This window comes from Solanum tuberosum, unplaced genomic scaffold, assembly GCF_000226075.1.
Source record: "Solanum tuberosum cultivar DM 1-3 516 R44 unplaced genomic scaffold, SolTub_3.0 scf00506, whole genome shotgun sequence".
Taxonomy (NCBI): domain Eukaryota; kingdom Viridiplantae; phylum Streptophyta; class Magnoliopsida; order Solanales; family Solanaceae; genus Solanum; species Solanum tuberosum.
This window is the reverse complement of record NW_006239429.1, coordinates 203,566-222,021: the sequence shown is the minus strand read 5'-3', so window position 1 is coordinate 222,021 and position 18,456 is coordinate 203,566. Positions and strand designations below refer to the sequence as shown.

At 33.6% G+C, this 18,456-nt stretch overlaps 3 protein-coding genes across 3 annotated transcripts; 1 reads left to right on the top strand and 2 right to left on the bottom strand.

Moving 5' to 3' along the window:
* Nucleotides 1-484: 484 nt before the first annotated feature.
* LOC102604829 (uncharacterized) lies at nucleotides 485-5,308 on the bottom strand. Its single transcript, XM_006364708.2, has 5 exons — nucleotides 4,761-5,308; nucleotides 3,257-3,369; nucleotides 2,791-3,162; nucleotides 1,028-1,739; nucleotides 485-929 (listed from the first exon to the last, which is right to left on the bottom strand). The coding sequence occupies exons 1-5, from the start codon at nucleotides 4,987-4,989 to the stop codon at nucleotides 862-864; spliced, it is 1,494 nt and encodes a 497-aa protein (XP_006364770.1). The 5' UTR covers nucleotides 4,990-5,308; the 3' UTR covers nucleotides 485-861.
* A 655-nt stretch (nucleotides 5,309-5,963) lies between these two features.
* Nucleotides 5,964-8,676, bottom strand: LOC102604493 (nascent polypeptide-associated complex subunit alpha-like protein 1). The gene is made up of 4 exons (XM_006364707.2): nucleotides 8,503-8,676; nucleotides 7,200-7,284; nucleotides 6,575-6,693; nucleotides 5,964-6,477 (listed from the first exon to the last, which is right to left on the bottom strand). The coding sequence occupies exons 1-4, from the start codon at nucleotides 8,560-8,562 to the stop codon at nucleotides 6,145-6,147; spliced, it is 597 nt and encodes a 198-aa protein (XP_006364769.1). The 5' UTR covers nucleotides 8,563-8,676; the 3' UTR covers nucleotides 5,964-6,144.
* A 2,776-nt stretch (nucleotides 8,677-11,452) lies between these two features.
* On the top strand, nucleotides 11,453-12,632 carry LOC107058412 (probable pectinesterase 30). Its single transcript, XM_015304080.1, has 2 exons — nucleotides 11,453-11,654; nucleotides 11,959-12,632. Exons 1-2 carry the CDS (start codon nucleotides 11,453-11,455, stop codon nucleotides 12,630-12,632), a joined length of 876 nt encoding a protein of 291 aa, XP_015159566.1.
* Nucleotides 12,633-18,456: the final 5,824 nt, after the last annotated feature.

Sequence of the window (18,456 nt, the reverse complement as noted above, 5' to 3'; positions counted from 1 at the left end):
TATTCATCATTTAAAATATAAAGATCAGAGAATTGTATGTTCTTTGAGACAATTTGATTATATGTTGTTGAAATTGTAAATAAATTTGATCCCAAAAATCAAGAAAGTTTGTCGGCCTATGTATATAGATTCAACTATATGTATGCATCCATTACATACAGTTTTATCTGAGTATATTTTGAAGAAGATTTCCTCTCACCATCTTAGTTTTGGTGAACACAATTATCCGATACTTGTATTAGTAGAAAATGTCAAGTCCTTGTGGAATAGTTGAAACTACACAAGCTGGCTCGAACACCACCATAATAAAAAAAAGTTGTATTTTGCAAGATTAGTTTCTAATATCCATTTGATAATACATAAAGACAATATGAAATATTTATCTTTGTGGTGAACCATCAGATCATGATACCTGAAACGCCATACTCTTCACAAGTACAACTGAGACATAGTAAAAACAAATTGCCATTCAGTACTAAAGAAGTAAAAATCACAAATGATAGGCTAGGAAGATGTTAGGAACAAAAAAGTTTATTATACATTTCTTGGTTGTGTTTTCCCCTCCTTGTGTTTATGCAAGAAGGGATGATACATAACAGTGCCAATGCAAGTCATCACAGGCCTGTCACCTCTGTGACTTTGACCTAAAATTGCATCACCACACTGAATCTTTATAAAAATATTTACAAGAATACAACAATAACACACATTCATGCAAGCGTGAGAGATGCCCTTTTGGCATTGCTCTCCTCTCTGCAAACTCCTCAAGTTTGTTTCTTTGCCCGGATGGAATGACGTGGAACTTACACAATGCTGGAGGCAAGTTTTGTTACCAAAAAATAATTTCCCCTCATCCTGCTGCTATGGAAGTAGTACAAGTAGGAACAGCGGGAAAGCCCAGAATTTTGATGAAAGAATTCTTTCAGAAGCTGCAAGTGCATATGTCAATGCATCAATTTAGCATTAAGGAAAAAAAATATTACAAACACAAGTGAGGTAAATACAAGATTCTCAAGAAAGTACTCACATGAAGATGGCAAGGGTGAAGCTGACGTAAATCTGTTAGGAGGCTGTGCAACAGAATTACTCCTTGAAGGAGGATGAACATGAGCATATACTACATGGGGAAAAGGACTTGATGCAGTGATTTCATGTGGAGTAGGAGTTGGAGCGTGTACTTGCTGGTGCCGCGAGGGAGTATTATGAGGTGCAGGGACTGGTGCTCGAGCAGGAGCTATATGCGAGTGACTATTCTCCTTCCTTGGAAATCTCCCAAAATGACAAGGAGGCTGGGCCTCATGTCCCTTGTGTTGTGCAGGTGCAGGGGAAGGTGGAAGTACTGTTGCAGATGCTGGCTTTGGTGCGGATATAGGTGAAACTTGCCTGCTAATAGATCCACCTTTCCCAACCTTTGGAGCAGGTGATATTGCAGGAGAAAAGTTTGTACGATGATGGTAGTGGTGGTGATGATGAGGTAGTGGAGCTGGAGAAGGTGAGGGGCTACCCCCATCACCACCTCGAGAATGCGGTAAATCAGAGGACAGGCTAACTTGTTTAACCCTTCCAAATACGGTGTTATTGAGGCCAAGGTTTTCAGAATGAGAACCAATTGTCTGAGCCAACTGCTTCAACCTTGAACTGGAGGGATTTAACCCAACTGCAAAAAGGACTTTACACTGAACAATAGTGGGAGGATCCACTGTCGACCCTCTTGTATTAGTCAAACTCATATACAAGTTCTGCATTGTCAAGAGGAAAAAGGAAGAGAAATCAGCATGCTTACATCAACAATGAATGCTCTTCTAAGTAACAAATAATGAAAGATTATTGTTTTTCAAGTAATAAACACCTAATAACAAAAAGATGCAAGCAGCTAACAGGAGCATAAACAAACCAAGAAATCCTCTGTTGTGATCACGGTGATAATGCATTTAGTGCGTGTAAAGATGAAGATAAAATGTGTTTCAAATATATCTGTGTTTGAAAGGTTCTTTGTTGGACAGTAGCAGATTGCTAGTGAATGAGACAATCCAAACCTTTTGCCTTCTGAATAAAACAACTGCATATATATGGATCTTTTTGAGAGAAAAAAATGATACTTTTTGTGCTAATGAGGTTTGCTGAATTGGTAACAAAACCCAGAGCTTCAAACACAAACATATCTAATGCCTCACAGTCTTAGTCATATCGAGTATAGACCCCTTTTGGAGAAGAAATAGTTAACAATGATACTCTACCAAGGGGCAGCACCATCAGATCGATACATCCTAGAATAACCGAGAGGATAATCATAGAAACATTCAACTGAACAGAAATATGATAGGGGTTTCATAATATAAATAACCTTTTTATTTTGATATATAACTATCCCTTTCAAATGACTGCCTGCATGAGTTAGGAATTATACATATATTCTTTTTTTGAGAATGAAAAATCAAGTACCTCAACTGTGTGGACAGCAGATTCGAACATGCGCAGGCAGAGCCCACGTGATTATATTATGCGCCTTTACCAGGAAATTTACATATATAACAAACAGAAAAACTTAGATGAACTAAGCAAATAAAAAAACAAAAGCCTTACCACAATCAATCAGTCATACCAAGATAAAAAATTTAAAAGCTAAATGTGTCAAGAAAGTAATATAAGCCAGATAATGTAGAGCTGGAAACAGGACGATAGACCACAAAGAACTTGCTTCAAAACAAAAATATCATCAACGGCATGAAGAATGATAGCAGAGGAAAGATATATATGTCAATGCAGCTAACTGCAATCATAATCACAGACCTCATATGATGAAAGATGTAATCCAGATTTGAGCTGGCTTTTTAGTTCATGAAAATTATCTTGAATTTCATCAATTGAAAAGTTCAACGTGAAGTTGAAAAGCATCTGGAATTGCTGCATGAGGAATCCACTCTGTTTGGGGCTCACTTTAATCCCACCTCTGAATTTCAGCACATCAAAGGAAAAAGGATCGCCAAACAAAGTTGCTGTCAAGTGCAGAGCTGATTGGCCAGTAATTACAGCTTCAAATTCCGACCGGACTAAACTCAGAGCAGTTAGGGAGACCCTCCCATTATTCACTTCAGAGTCAACTGCAAAAATGACCTCTGTGATGTTCGTTCCAGCTATATTTTCTAATGATATTATTTCCACCTGTTAGATCAGTGTGAGAGGGAAGAAATGTCAAAAGAAAATTAAGCTAAGGAAGAATAACAAAGATAAGGGAGACAAGAATTATTGGACATACTTTAGTATGGGAAACACTTATTTCATCAAATATATCATCTGCAAGTTGCAAAATGTTATCATTGACAAACGAAACTGGCTTCTCAAGCATGAAACTGGCAACTATATCATGACCTGGAAAACCCAAAACACATTGACGTGAAAAGCTGGAAATATTTGCATGAGCATATGAGTGATAGTAGGTATTCTTTTTTTCAAATATAAATAGGATATTCAGATTACTCAGACACTTCACAAAAGAGACAAATCAAAAGTTTCGAAGTAATTAAAACCAGCTTGACATGCAGTTCCCGCATAGAGATGCTTCATTTTCACTGTCACGAAAAAACCATCAATCAGGAGACTCCATGTACTCCTAAGGTTTCAAGCTTTTCATTGTTCTTCAAGAACACTTCTACTCTATGCCTAGAGAAGTGCATTCACCTAGAGAAAACTCTATTCTATGACTATTATTAAAAGACCTTTATCATATCTCAATGCCACAAGCAGACAAAGTTGTTGATGACATTGATTGTCACTTGTGGGAAAACTAAGCTATGAGAAAAAAACAGAAGTTAATTTGGACCTCCAGCATAAGGAATAATAACCTGCTCCTTCAGTTTCAATTTACGTATATTTATTTCCTCTTTAGTTTATTTAAAAAAGAAAGCCATTTTCTATATTTAGTTATTCTTTAATTCCAACATTCTACGTTGCATGTTTAACACCATAAAATTCAAGAGACATTTTGGTACATTAACACATCTTTAGTTTAACGGTAAGGGTTAATCTTCAGCTGATAAAGCACGAGCACGCCAAATTTCAAGAACAGTCAACAGCTAGAAAACATCCTTAATTCCTTTTTAAATTCCAATTAAAGGTACATTCTTTCTAGTTGAGACATAAATTATAAATAAAATAGGTATCTATTCTGATGCTACACTCAACGAAATGAACTATCTTCTTTATCTTGTTTATTTCACCAGTGAGAATGTATGTACCAGATTACACAAGATACTTTTAATACAAGTTTTAATAACAGACTCATTAATTATATGTCTTTAATAACAGACTCATCAATTATATGTCTAAGTTACGAACCGCCAATCCTATGTGAAACTCAAAAAGGCAATTATATGTCTAATTTAATAGCATACGTATATGTCATTATCCAGTGTTTAAGAGGTGTAAAGATATGGCACCTGGGCCTAATTCAACCCCAAATCTAGCTCATGAGGGGAGGATTGCCCAAATCGATATAAGCAAACCACTAGTCTATTCCCTAACCAATGTGGTACTCTTAACTCACCCCACCCCACCCCACCCCCAGAAACTTATGCTAAGCAACCAGAAAAAGGTACCTGAAATTTCACACAAGGTACAATACCAGATTGTAAACTCATAGTTACCAATCTAACACAACAAATTACACAGAAAGATCCCCCAAGCAGAGCATATTGCCATTAAGACACAGAAAGATGGTACCTTTACACTTTTTTCTAATCAGTGAGCTGTAAAAATGGTACCTTTATACTTGTTGTCAAGATCCAGATCCCCCAGATCTCCCTTCTTGAAGAATGGCAACAAGAAAACAGCAGAAATCAAGACTCCCAAGCCAAGCATCAATACAAATACACATTTAAAACTCACCAACCCTTTGAACCTACAACAACACCTATCCTCTGCATTTTGGTTTGTACTTTGTGCATCCAATGCAGTACTAGGTATTGGCTGTTCTTCCTCTCCTTTCCCCATTGGAAACACTTGTAACAATGTTGGTCTAATTCCCTTTTCTTATTCTTCATTTCTACAGTAACGTAACAAAGAATCCATGCTTCTTCCTCCTCTTCTTTTTCTTGTTCTTGGAGAAAATAAGAAGACAAAATTTCTTCTTTTGGTGAGACTAAAGAGTGGCACAAAACAAATATGTATATATTTTTATTCTTTTTTTGGTTAGGGTTGGGATGGAACTTGGGAGTTGAAAGAGAGTAAAGTGACTTGCTGCAAGACAACTGTTGTTTAGTGAGTAAAGCAGACAACTTTTGTAGTTTTGCTTATAATGGTGTTTTATTGACTCCACAGTTGTTTTTGGATGTTGTAATAAAATTCACATACAAATGGAAAGGTTGAAATACCTTTGTTTTATTTTATTAACCCGCCGTCTATTTTACTCTTTTATAATCTCAGCATTTATTTGTTAATTTATTTTATTCACCTTTCACTTTAGGTGAAACTTTATTTCAATATTGAAGAGTACTCTCAACCAACCTAGGACTCCTCCTTGACTTTGATATATGATCCAACTTATTTCTAGGTGAACCAATAAATGAGAAAAGCATAGGCTATCTATATACAATGTAAGATGTAATAAATGTAATGTTTTAGTTTATTTAATCTCATTTATTAGAATTGACAAAGGAGAAGAAAAAACATATATAGTTTAAGTTATATTAGCAAGCTTCAAAATAATTTGATAACATGATTTTTTCTTTGTCGGTACATAAAAATCAAATGTGAACAAAAGTAGAAAGGAAGAAAGTAGGCATAGCTGTGTTGCCTCATCGACTATTACAGGCTAGGTCCACCAATGTCTCGAGTTCAAATCCTAAATATCGAGTCGCCTTTATCAAAAAATGTTTTACCACAAATGTGGAACTTTCCGATGCAAAACCAACTAAATTCACCGACTGTGCTAAGGCTTTGGCAGAGTATCATTTAGATATGACTTGGTGAGGAAAAATGCAGCACAACTCCATTTTTTTTCGTTTGCATAACTCAGCATGTCTCTGGTATACAATGATAGCAAGCAGAACGGTAAAACTGAATAGGACAAGCAGTAACTGAAACCTTTAATATTCATAATCAGCTCAAGAGATTGGAAAAAGAAAAAAACTACATAGTAAAGAGTTTCTAGTTTGTAAGCTCCATAATGGCAGAGACAATATCACCATTTGCAGCCTTGAGAGCTTTGACAGATTTTGCTCTGGAAACATCAGCTTGAGTCATTACCAGCTCGATATCCTTGGGTTCTACACCAGTCTCATCTACATCCTCATCGTCCTGAGCCACCGTTGATGGTTCTGGTTTTGATATCACATTGCTCAAATTAGGAGCCTTGAACTGCTCAGCAGCTTGAGACTGCAATTGAGAGCTCAAGTCCTCAATCTTTGCCTCACCAAATATAACATATGTGTCTGATGCAGGGCTCTTGAAAACATCTGGTTTCGAGATGACAAATAGAATCTGAAACAAGGGAAGAGAATGTAAGGAGAAAGGCTAAGCACTAGAACAGAAAACATCGAAAAGAAAAAGCAAGAAAGCAATAACATAATTAACTAACATTCTTGCTCTTTTTGACAGTGACACGGCTGACCATGGGGATTGGCTTCATTCCAAGCTTGATCATAGCTTTTCGACTCTTCTTCTCGCTCCTGCTCTGTTTTGACCTACCACTACCCCCTGCAATTTGTAATTTGATAATTCCAGTATTTATGGGCATTGTGGACCACAGAAAGAGAGTTAAAACATGCATTTACTATTCGTCATATATTTAAAACAACAGAGATGTCAAGAGACAGAAACCTACGCAAGGAGAATTGGAACCCATTGAGACTTGTTACAACACGCTTAGTTGTTCAATAAGATTTCCAACTTGGTTAATCTATGCATGCAAAAGTAACACCCAAATATATGGAGAAAAAATCACAAGTATCAATGGAGCCAAATGGAAAAGAGGAAGGAAACAAATATAGTTGAACAAAAAAGGAAGTTGATCGAATCAAACAGGTCAAGTGGATAGACTGTACAAGCAAATTATTCTCATAACCACGTAAACTATGTAATATTCATGCCTCCGTGATTAGAAATGAAAGAAAGATTCAATTAGTTGTTTTCATTCAGAAGGAATGTACACTTCAAGAAGCAAAGTCAGGCTCAGAATAATGAAATTATGCTTGTATGCTTACCTTCAACATCATCTTCATCTTTGTCATCTTCATCATCGTCATCTAAATCGTCATCCTCTTCATCCTCAATAATTGGCTCCTCGGACTACATAAGAAGATTATACTTGGTTTAAAATGTTAAAGAATATACATGAAGACCAAAACCAGTGCTCACTTGACCAAAGCTTACACTGAAAACCAAGAAATGAGTAATGACAATAGTTCACTACTACAACATTTACAAATGAACCAATGAAGTCTTTAGATGCCACACATAAAATCTGCAAGACCTTTTTATTTTTCTGTTGTTCTCTTTGGCATAGGTACAAACTTAATAATTATGGAAAAGTGGAAAACAAGGATTCAACAATTTGACTCACTCATGAAAGAACAAACAGAAGATGCTTAAAAGTATTGCAGCAACTACAACATTGGAAGTCTAATAACTTGCATGAAATTTCTAATTCGTATGCAAGTACAGTAAGGATTCAAATAAACAAGTATAGCAAAATTTAGCTACTCTAGAACATTTAATCACATCAACTATTGTACAGATGATAACTACAACTGATATTCGCCTTACTATCTTAAAAAAAGATAATAATTACAACTGAACCCACTAAAACAAGTCATAAAGACATTGTAAGGAAAAGGAAAAGGTTGAGGCTGGATGGATGGAAAGGGGCAGGGGATGATTCCAGTTGTAATTGAAGAGCTTGCAAAACATTGTCTCTAAACTATAAATTACCTTGCAAATCACAATGGAAAACACCAGGAAGCCACTCTATTAGTCACCTCAAAAAACTCAAACTTTCCCCCAAAAGAGATTGTTTATCATGGCTCGGAGCGAACTAGTTAGTCTCTTCCACACACAAGAAACATCTCATCTAAACTAATAGCTGCCAAAGCAAACTCAACAAAAGGGGAGTTGCTCCGATAGTAAGCATCCTCACCTCCAAGTATGTTTTGAGTCACCAATTAAGCAAAAAAAAAGTGGAAGCTAGCAAACTAGCTATTTCTATTAACAACAGCCTTAAAAGATTCAAACTTTTCTAACAAAAGATCATCTACAAAGTGAATCATCAAATTTTTTGTGCTCATTCTATATTTTTTTTTGTAGATCCCAACTCATCTCAAGAAGAAGAAATAACAATGAACATCAACAAGATCAGAAAATCAGATCAGCAAAATCAAAAAAAAAATTCAAACAATACAAAAATCACAGTAGATACAATCAAACTATAAAATTAAATCAAATTTCTATAGAACTTCAAAATCAAACATTTCAGAGCTTTATATCTAGTTGCGAGAGGAAGAGAATTACTTCAATCTTCTGTTGTTCGAGATGAGCGGCTAGGATTTCTTCTTGAGATTGAGCAGTCATGGTTAAGTGAGTTAGTGATGATGAGAGAATTTAGGTTCGTGTAGAAGACAATGGTCCTAAAACCCTAAAGATAACCTGCGTCATCTATGACCCGTTTCCTAGCCCCAACCCGAATAGAATCATGCCAGATTAATAAAGAAAATTATGTAATAGGATAAATAGGTGATATGTATTTATTTTTATAATATACATCACTATAGTTTGAAAGAAGTAAGATTTCGTAGTTATTTTCTCTCCCCTCTCTTCTTTTCTCTTGCGCCTCTCTCCACTCTCACTTCCCTCTCTATTCTTTCTCTATGTCGTCTTTTTATTTACCTCTTTTCTTTACAAATACAAATGATAACAATCAATTATACAAATACCAAAGTTGATAGACAATTATAGAGATTTCATTCACGATATGCAAAGCTTAACTTGACACAATTAAGCTTTACGGACGAGTTTGTGGGGAGATGTGCAATCAGTCAATGCTATAAATATCAGGTTTAAACAGTTCTTGTTAGCTTTCGGACTATATATATGCTAACAAGAGCAAAAGTACAGTTTACATGGGAAGCGTAAAACAATGTGACTGAAATTCATAAAAATAAAAAAAAGAACTACTACCTTTTAGACACTTAAAGAGTCCTACTAAGTTCTAAAAGGCTATTTGTTACCTAGTTAGAGCCTTTATTAATAAGATGTTGAATCGTATTATATCTTAGACCACAAGATTTTTGTCGTGTCTCGGAAGGACAAAACTAATCAAAATTGTTTTGTTTTTCATTCACACATTTTGGGCATAAGTGTTCATTTTACCAAAGAAGATGATCAAGTTTATGTTAAGAAGTTCCACATCGATAGAGGGATGAGAATTTTTCTTATATGAACGTGGACAACCCTCCCTTCATGAACTAGCTTTTGAAATTAGAGTTAGGCAGGTTCCATATCTTTACAATTTATAGAGACTATATGTAGGAGATTCTTGTCGATCGATTGTTTAGAAATAACGAAAAAAAGCATTAATAGTGTGGGATAAACTTTTTCGATCGGGGGAACTTAAACTTTATTAACATTGGATTGTGAAATAAAGCATCAATTTGTAAACTACTATGGAGTATATGTCGAAGAAAGGAGAAGATGTGGACTATATGGGTCTACTACACATATTACATAATAGGGAGAAGTGTATGGGAGATAAATTCATATTCAGACTAGTAGTTTGTGATATATTGACGACGCGAGATAGAATTACTCGATAGGGAATTAACACCATCTCACTGTGTGGATGAAACAATGGAGCATTTGCGTATTGATCGGTTCGATTTGGTTTTAAAGTTTATCGATTTGGCTTATTGGTTATCTGTTTGTAGGGATGCTAAACCATTATCGAACCATTAAGATATTAGCTTATCGGTTTTTTATCGTTATCGGTTTAACTGTGACACAAAAAAAATAATTGAAAATCACTTAGAAACAAGGTGACAAACCAAATGAACTATGCACATGAGTTCACAAGTTACATTTTGCTCAAAAGCAAACATTTTTACATTGTAGAATGACCAAGTGTTTGAGACAACCAGAAATAAAAGTAGGAAATCAAACTATAAGTCAAGGACTTTATATACAAAATGGTATAAATATAATTATTTAATTTACTATCGGGTTATCGGTTAATCCGTTAAGAAAAAACCTCAAACCGTTATGAACTGATAACCCAATAAGAAAAAAAAATCAAAATCATTATCAAAACTGCTAAACCAATAACCCAATACTGATAAATTAATAACTTTTTTTCGGTTTAATTTTGAACAGCGCTAGTTTCCTCTTTGTATGTGAGGTCTCTGGAAGCATTTGAAAGAAAGTACTACGACAGCAAACTATCCTTTGAGGAAATATGACGTGGTAAAGGGAGATATAATGGGCAATTAAAAATTGTAAAGAAATAAGTAATGGTCCAACAGTGTACAAAATTGTTGTGACAACAATTGTTTACTATGTGCGGCAAGAGAAAAATCAGAGAATTTTTCAACTCAAGGCAGGATTATTAATTAGTAGATATTATCCTAAGGGTGATCATACAAGAGATTTATTTTCGTTAAGCTAGTAGCATACGTGAGGAAGTTGGAATCCTACCCATTATAATGAGAAGTAGGACCCGTTTGGCCTCAAGTTTTATTTGGGAATATTTGGGAAAAACTTGAGAAAAATTTGGCCGCTGGAGTTTGGCCACATAACTTGACAAATTTTTTTGCCAAGAAATCCAAGTTCCCAACTACTAGAAAAAACTAGTTTTTGGGAATTTTAAAAAATTCAAAAAATACACCAAACTTTTATATCTATCTATATTACCTTAAAAGCATAAACTCCAAATCTTATAATATAATTATATCAAACAATATTTCATCGGTATATACACTATAATTTTCTAATGAAGTGCACCGTTCCGTCCTGATGATCACCTCACTATGGACAATGCTTATAATGCATAATGAAGCTAATGATTGTAATTTAAATTTTTTGATCCAAAATAAAGCTAATGATTGTAAAAGTTTCAAGTAATCAAATTTGGATCTATTTGGTAGTACTAAACAATATCTCAACTTACTTCTTCTAATTCATTCCTCCAATTATCTATATATACATAACAATCTTGAAAACTGGAATGCACACACAATACAATTAACCATATACTCTCATATCATTTTCTACATTTCTTGCTAAAAAAATGAGTCAACTCAAAGAAAATCAAGTTCTCGCCTTTTTGCTTTTATTCAATTCTTGTTACGTAAAATTTTTGGCTATCGTTATTTTTTTACTATCTATATTAGAATGCGGAGGAAGTCAATATGTTTCACATCCTCCAAATGTTATAGTAGCAAAGGATGGGTCGGGAAACTATAACACTATAATGGCTGCTCTATCCGCGTGTCCGAATAATAGTATTGTACAATACTATATTCAAATAAAACAAGGAACCTATGAAGAATATGTCCAAATCGACTCATGGAAAACGAACATCGTTTTCATCGGAGAAGGAATGGACAAAACAATAATATCGGGAAATAAGAGTTATGGAGGTGGAATAGGGACATACTACACTGCTACTGTGGGTTAGTTGATCCAATATTAGTCACTTTCATAGCGGATTATCATTTAAGTAATTTTTTAACTACGTGGCGACCATCTATTGATTACAATTTAATTACTAAAATTAATTTACAAACTCACCCATTAATAATTACATCCAACCCAAATCAACTACACCCGACTCAAGTTAACTACACTTGATCCAAATTAACTACAACCCGCTCAAAATTAACCATATAAAAATATATTATTGTTCTTGTTAAGTTTACGTAGTGTGTATTAGTATTATCGATCTGACGATTGTTTGTTTGTTTGTTTTCTTTTAAGGAGTGGATGGAGTAGGCTTTATGGCGCAAGACATTGCTTTTCGAAACACGGCAGGACCTACGAACTATCAAGCAGTAGCTTTAAGGGCATCTGCCGAGTCCATCACCTTTTACAGGTGTCTATTTGATGGTTTTCAAGACACCATATATGCACACCATGGCAAGCAGTTCTATAGAGAATGTACAATTTTGGGCACAATAGACTTTATTTGCGGTGACGCAATTGCGGTGTTCCAAAGTTGTTTAATTGAAGTATGTAAGCCATTGAATGGTCAATACATCGTCATCACAGCACAACAGAGAAATGACGATGGAGCATCAGGATTCGTATTACAGAATTGCACGTTGACATTAGCAACTCCAAATGCAGGGGATAATGTAGCTATGTATTTAGGTCGGCCGTGGGGAAATTTTTCACGTATCGTGATTATGCAGAGTTGCATAGATATGTTCGTAAATCCAAGAGGGTGGATAGAATTTGAAAATATGCCTAGAGTTCAGCCATATTATTTAGAATATCAGAATAAAGGAGTCGGTGCAGATTTAAAGAGGCGTGTGAAGTGGGCATCAACTACTAATGATCCCAGAATCGTATCAAATTTCACAGTTAGAAATTTCATAAACGGTGACAAATGGATTCCCTCCACAGTCCCACATTACTTAGATCTCTTATAGATAAAAATAGTATTATACTTAATTGATTGTGTACTTTTTTTCTATCTTGACTTATTTAATTTCTGAATCGAATTTGAATTTTTGATAAAAATATATATGCAACCTCCCATTAGTGTTTAAATCTTGCGTATAATTAATATGTCTTTTAGCTTCTAAAACCATTTTTTCTCATTCAAAATATTAATGATAAGTTTGTATCAATTTGGATATTATTCTTTACATCTTAGTCATTCTTTTTGTAGGAATTTTTTTTCAAGATTTTATGTTTGTAAGTTTTGAAAAGAAAACTATAAGGTATAGCTTTGCAATACAAACTAAGTTCTATATTGGAACAATTTTCTATTTATAATTTAAGTTATTATGTTGTTATTGATTTGCCATCTCTGTTGTGATGTGTTAATTATTGAAATGATTTCGTTTTATGTTTATTTTACATGTGGTTAATCAAAAGGAATGGTGAGTCTTACATATAAAAAGATTTGGTCTTTCCATTCGTTGATGCTTCCTCTATTTTATTTCAACTACATGGCGCTTATAACAGATAAGAATGATATGTATTGCTTGACAATTGTGTTTCAAATAAATTAAAGTTATACTATATATGACTTCATATATTGAAACATAGTATTAACAAGTATATGTGCACTATAAATTTTGGTCAAGTTAAAAGTAGGGATCTATGTAAAATGAATAATCGAAAATTTTCATTTTAATGTTGAGATATTGAGTTTGTTAGACCTTTTATAAACTCATTGATTAAACAATGAATTATAAATTCAAACCAACATTTCTTTTTAGATGTTATTATTGCTTATTGAGTTTGTAAACCTTTTTTTCTTTTGCAAATTCATTTATCGGAAAAGGGTCTGAACTATCCTTGAACTATTGGAAATGGTACAAAATTATCCTCAACCACCTATTAACTCTCAAATATCTTCGACATTTACCTATTGGCTCCCAAATACTCTGTCATTCAACTTTGGATTCAATATTAACCACTTTTATAGCGGATTATCATTTAAGTAATTTTTTAACTACATGGAGACCATCTATTGGTTACAATATAATTACTAAATTAATTTGCAAACTCACCCATTAATAATTATATCCGACCAAATCAACTACACCCGACTCAAGTTAACTACACCCGATCCAAATTAATTACAATCCGCTCAAAATTACATTTATCCCACCGATTAAAACAAATACACCCTTCATTCTCAATATTTCACTTCATCTGACAACCTTCTTCTCCAATATATTCGTCTACAATCTCAAAAAACACTACCTAAATACACACTTGCATCACCACAAAAAATCACCAAAACACTTATGATTTTTTATGGTGATACATGAAAGTATTTAGGTAGTGTTTTTCGAGATAATAGACGAATATATTGGGGAGTAAGGTTGAAGGAGGAAGTGAAATGTTGGAAATGAAGGGTGTATTTATTTTAATCGGTGAGGTAAATGTAGTTTGGGATGAATTCAGTTAATTTGGATCGGTATAATTAGTAATGGGTGGGTTTGTAAATTAATTTAAGTAATTAAATTGTATCCAATAGATAGTCGCTACGAAATTAAAAAAAAAACATTTAAATTATTTAACTGATAATCCATTATAAAGTGGTCACTATTAAACTCAAAGATGAATGACAGGGTATTTGGGAGCCAATATGTGGATGACAGGGGTATTTGGGAGCCAATAGGTAGATGAATGGTAGTTTTGTATCATTTCCAATAGTTTGAGGGTATTTAGGCCCTTGTCACTACTCAGACCATCGTGATTGACACCCACACTAACCCTCCCGTGGGAGAACCATTAATACTAATTAGCTAACCAAGAACTACACAACTTAATCAAAACTAAGGCATTTAAAATTACTAAAGCAGGTTTAAATGCTAAAGGAAAGATATAGTTCCCATAAACTCCAAAAGTCTAATAAAAATAAATGTGGAATAATACCTAGAACCTGAAAGTCAATATACCAAAACATCTAAAGTTCAACGAGTCTAAGAAAGTGGGTACAACCCAATTAAGCATAGAAAATCCTAATTTACTAGTCTAAGTCCAAAATGGGGACATAAACGAAAAGAGTACTCATGGCAGCCCGGAAGAACTGGCTCACTCTTAAATTCAATGACGATCACTGATTCTCTAAACGAGGTCTGTCAGTAGCCGCTTGAAGATGCCTTGTATTCAACAAAAAAAGAGCAAGTGCAGTATCAGTACACAACTATAGTGTACTGGTAGGATTACACGGCTATCCCACTAAGTGCAACATACATAAGTCATTACCACAATAATAATAACATGCATACACCGAACATATACAATATCAATATCACTTACGAACAACGTACAATTTCACAATTCTCAAGATATACCGTTATGTCAAATCAATGGTCCTCATGGAACCCACACCCAAACTATTAGTGTATCGGTACGTGGTACCCGTTCCAAGTTAGCATCTCGGATCGTGACACCCATTCTAATGTTTATGCCGGTACGTGGCAACCGATCACAGTAAGTGTGTCGGAACGTAACACCGTATCCATTCAACAAGCCACAATCACAATCACAATGTACATTCTCATAATCATACAATCAAGTCATGATTCATGGCATGTAATTATTCAATTATCCTCATTTACGTTTAGTGAAATCAACAATGCAACATTCGCATACATACATGCATTATAATGAAGAAAGAACAAACATATATCACATAACATGAAATCACAACCATCACCTACTTCAAACAAAGCTTGAATCCCCTAAGAAACTTGACTTTTCCCTTTCCGAATTCTTTCCGCTTGTTTTTGGTCTACAAACAATTAATATAACACGGGAATCAATAAACAATGTCTAATTACCGGATTACAATCAACTCTATCAACCCTAGATCAAACTCATGATTCCAATATCCAAATTAGGGCTTTCCCCACCATCCAAACAGTTCAAAAACCCTTCCCCAACAAAAATTACCCACTAAACTAAGTTCTACGGATCAAAAAACGGATTTTGGGAGTGAAACATTACTTTTAGCCTCAAGAATGATGGAAACTGTCAAGAAAACACCAGGGGTTGTTTCTTAGCTCTCAAAGTCAAAAAGTGCAGAATAAAACGTTTTTGGGTTTATTTTCGACTTAAGTCGCGTCTGTCCCGCCACAGCGGTCCTCACCCCGCTACAGCGGCCCCGCCCTGGTGGGAAAATCCCGCCTTAGCGGCTTGCACGAAAACAGTAAGCAAATTTAAGAATTCCAAACCCTCATTTCACAACACTCATTCAACCCATGACACTCAGAAACTACCCGTTCACACTAAGATCGGTTTCAGGAGTTCTACTCCCCCGAATTCAATTCTGTAAAGTCGCACGGGTTTCTTAGCGTTTTAGCTATCTACTCATGTGATCAAAATCAAATTTAGATCACCCAATTGTTACCAGATTTCCCTAGACCTCACTGACTCCGATTTTGTCCAAATCTGGACTAGGTTGGGAAATTCTAAGTTACTACGAAATAGTTTTTCGTCCCAAATTTTTCCCCGTTGGCTTTTCTATAACGACAGGAACATGTCGTTACATTTCTGTTCATTTATTAATCAATTATTTGTTAGTAATGCTATTTACATCTTAATTAATTTTTTGGATAGTTGTCACTTTCCACCAGCAACACTTATCATATAATCCAATTCATTAAGCTTAAAATAGATTTTTAAAAATCACCTTGTATTGCTATTTTTGTTAAAATTTAAATTTAAAAAATTATGATTGAACACCCACTTTATTAATCATTAGACCACACTCTTGAATGCAACTAATAGAGTATACTAATTAGAGATATGAGAATTATTATAAATTTGGGAGACATCAATTATGAATTATGAAAGAGACTTCCTATTTTTGATAAATGAAGAAGTTCATTTCTTTGATTTTGAAATATGTTTTTTTTTTAAAGTTATAATTTGATATCTAGAAGTGATGTAGACAGCATTACTGATAGAAGTTGTAGTTGAATGATGATATACCATATTATCATTAATTACATGTTACAAGTTTGAGTATTGAATGTAAAATTATTTTTATTAGGACACACATTATCTTGATATGATTTTTTAAAAAACAAATTTAAATTTTATCAGATCATTATAGATCTCAAATACAATTAAAAGAATAGCGATTTAGATAACACTTATTCAAAAAATTGAGTTTACAATTTCCTAAGAAAAAAGTTAAAAAAACAAGTTTTGCAAACAAACTGAGCAAATTTATAATTATAATTTTTTTTTTCAAAAATCATTTGAAAAAGTATAGCATCATGCTTTGGTAAGCTTGACGTTATTGGTTGGCATATTTTTCTTAAATGATATGTCATACTCCAACATTTTACTTAATATGAATTAAAATGAATAATCGAATTTGACTTTATTTCCCAAAGAAAAAAAGGAAATATTTTAAAAGATATCAACTTAAATTTTAACATTAATTTGCTATTAAAATAATGGTAACACAATCTTCTTGATTTTTACTGTAAATGCAAAAGAGACATAATTTGAAAATTGCATTCTATATATATACCTCATCGATCATGCCATACTTCACACAAAAGATAAAAGGAAAAAATGAAACTCATGAAAATGTTGATCGTGATATTTTTCGTCTCTCTCTTTTTTGTGGCCCGTTCATATGGAGATCTGATAGACGATGTTTGTAAAAAATCTGATGACTATAAATTATGCGTCAATTCTCTCAGAGCAGATCCTAGAAGTTCTTCTGCTGATAAGAAAGGTTTGGCACATATCATGCTACAATTGTCTTTAGCCAAGGCAAATGTCATTTATAATCAAACTCTAATTTTATTGAAGAAACCAATGGAATCAATTCTCAAGCAATGTATTCAGATTTGTCGAGATAATTATGTTTTAGCAGTGCTTGACATTAGCAATGCAATTAAATATTTAGATGAAAATGATCTAGATATGGCAAAAAGCGAGGCTACTATTGCCATAGAATGTCCAGTCACTTGTGAAGATTCTTTCACTGAATGGCGTCCAATTCGAAAGAACCCATTTAAAAAAGAGAATGACGATTTTTTACATTTTAATCATGTAATGTTGAATTTGCTAGACCCTCTTTAAATTCATTTATTGAACAATGAATTGCAAAATTTAAACAACCTTTCTTTTTGAAATGTTGTTATTATTGCTTATTGAGAACTTTTATTTTTTGTAAATTAATTTATCAACCAATTATATGTTAGTAATGATATCTCTTGATTAATTTTACTGATAGTTATATCTTTTCACCAGGAACACTTATCAGAATAATTTTGTTCATTAAGCTTAGGATAGATGAAAAAAAAATCACCTGATATTTTTTGTCTATATTAAAATTTAAATTTGAGACATTACAATTGATAACTCACTCTATTAATTATTAGACCACCCTTTTGGATCATTTGTAGAGTATACTAGCTAAAGATTTAAAAATTTGTTATTATAAAATTGGACGTCATCAATTAATAGAGAAGTCTTATCCCCTTTTGATAATTAGAAAAGGCCCATATTTTGAATTTGAATATTTTCTTTTTTGGGAAAAAAAATCCCTCATCTATGAGTTAATTGGAAAAATAAAGTTAATTCAGTGATATGGATACCATTACTAACAAAGTTTTAAATTTGTGTTTTGGATATAGAATCATTCCTATTAAAAAATATTTCATATTAATACAAATTCAAATTTTATCGAATTATACAAATTTCAAATATCAGAAAAACAAATAAATTACATTTCGCTAGGTGCCTTTGTGCTTTTACATATAG

What these genes read in the sequence shown, in the direction of transcription:
- LOC102604493 (XM_006364707.2), bottom strand. Translation starts at nt 8,562, where the DNA reads ATGACTGCTCAATCTCAAGAAGAAATCCTAGCCGCTCATCTCGAACAA. An exon ending in TCGAACAACAGAAGATTGAA is followed by an intron (nt 7,285 to 8,502) that starts GTAATTCTCTTC and finishes CTTCTTATGTAG; the next exon opens with TCCGAGGAGCCAATTATTGA. An exon ending in AGATGAAGATGATGTTGAAG is followed by an intron (nt 6,694 to 7,199) that starts GTAAGCATACAA and finishes TACAAATTGCAG; the next exon opens with GGGGTAGTGGTAGGTCAAAA.
- LOC102604829 (XM_006364708.2), bottom strand. Translation starts at nt 4,989, where the DNA reads ATGGGGAAAGGAGAGGAAGAACAGCCAATACCTAGTACTGCATTGGAT. An exon ending in TAAGTGTTTCCCATACTAAA is followed by an intron (nt 3,163 to 3,256) that starts GTATGTCCAATA and finishes CTGATCTAACAG; the next exon opens with GTGGAAATAATATCATTAGA. An exon ending in TTCACCCTTGCCATCTTCAT is followed by an intron (nt 930 to 1,027) that starts GTGAGTACTTTC and finishes ATGCACTTGCAG; the next exon opens with CTTCTGAAAGAATTCTTTCA.
- LOC107058412 (XM_015304080.1), top strand. Translation starts at nt 11,453, where the DNA reads ATGGCTGCTCTATCCGCGTGTCCGAATAATAGTATTGTACAATACTAT. An exon ending in ATACTACACTGCTACTGTGG is followed by an intron (nt 11,655 to 11,958) that starts GTTAGTTGATCC and finishes TTTTCTTTTAAG; the next exon opens with GAGTGGATGGAGTAGGCTTT.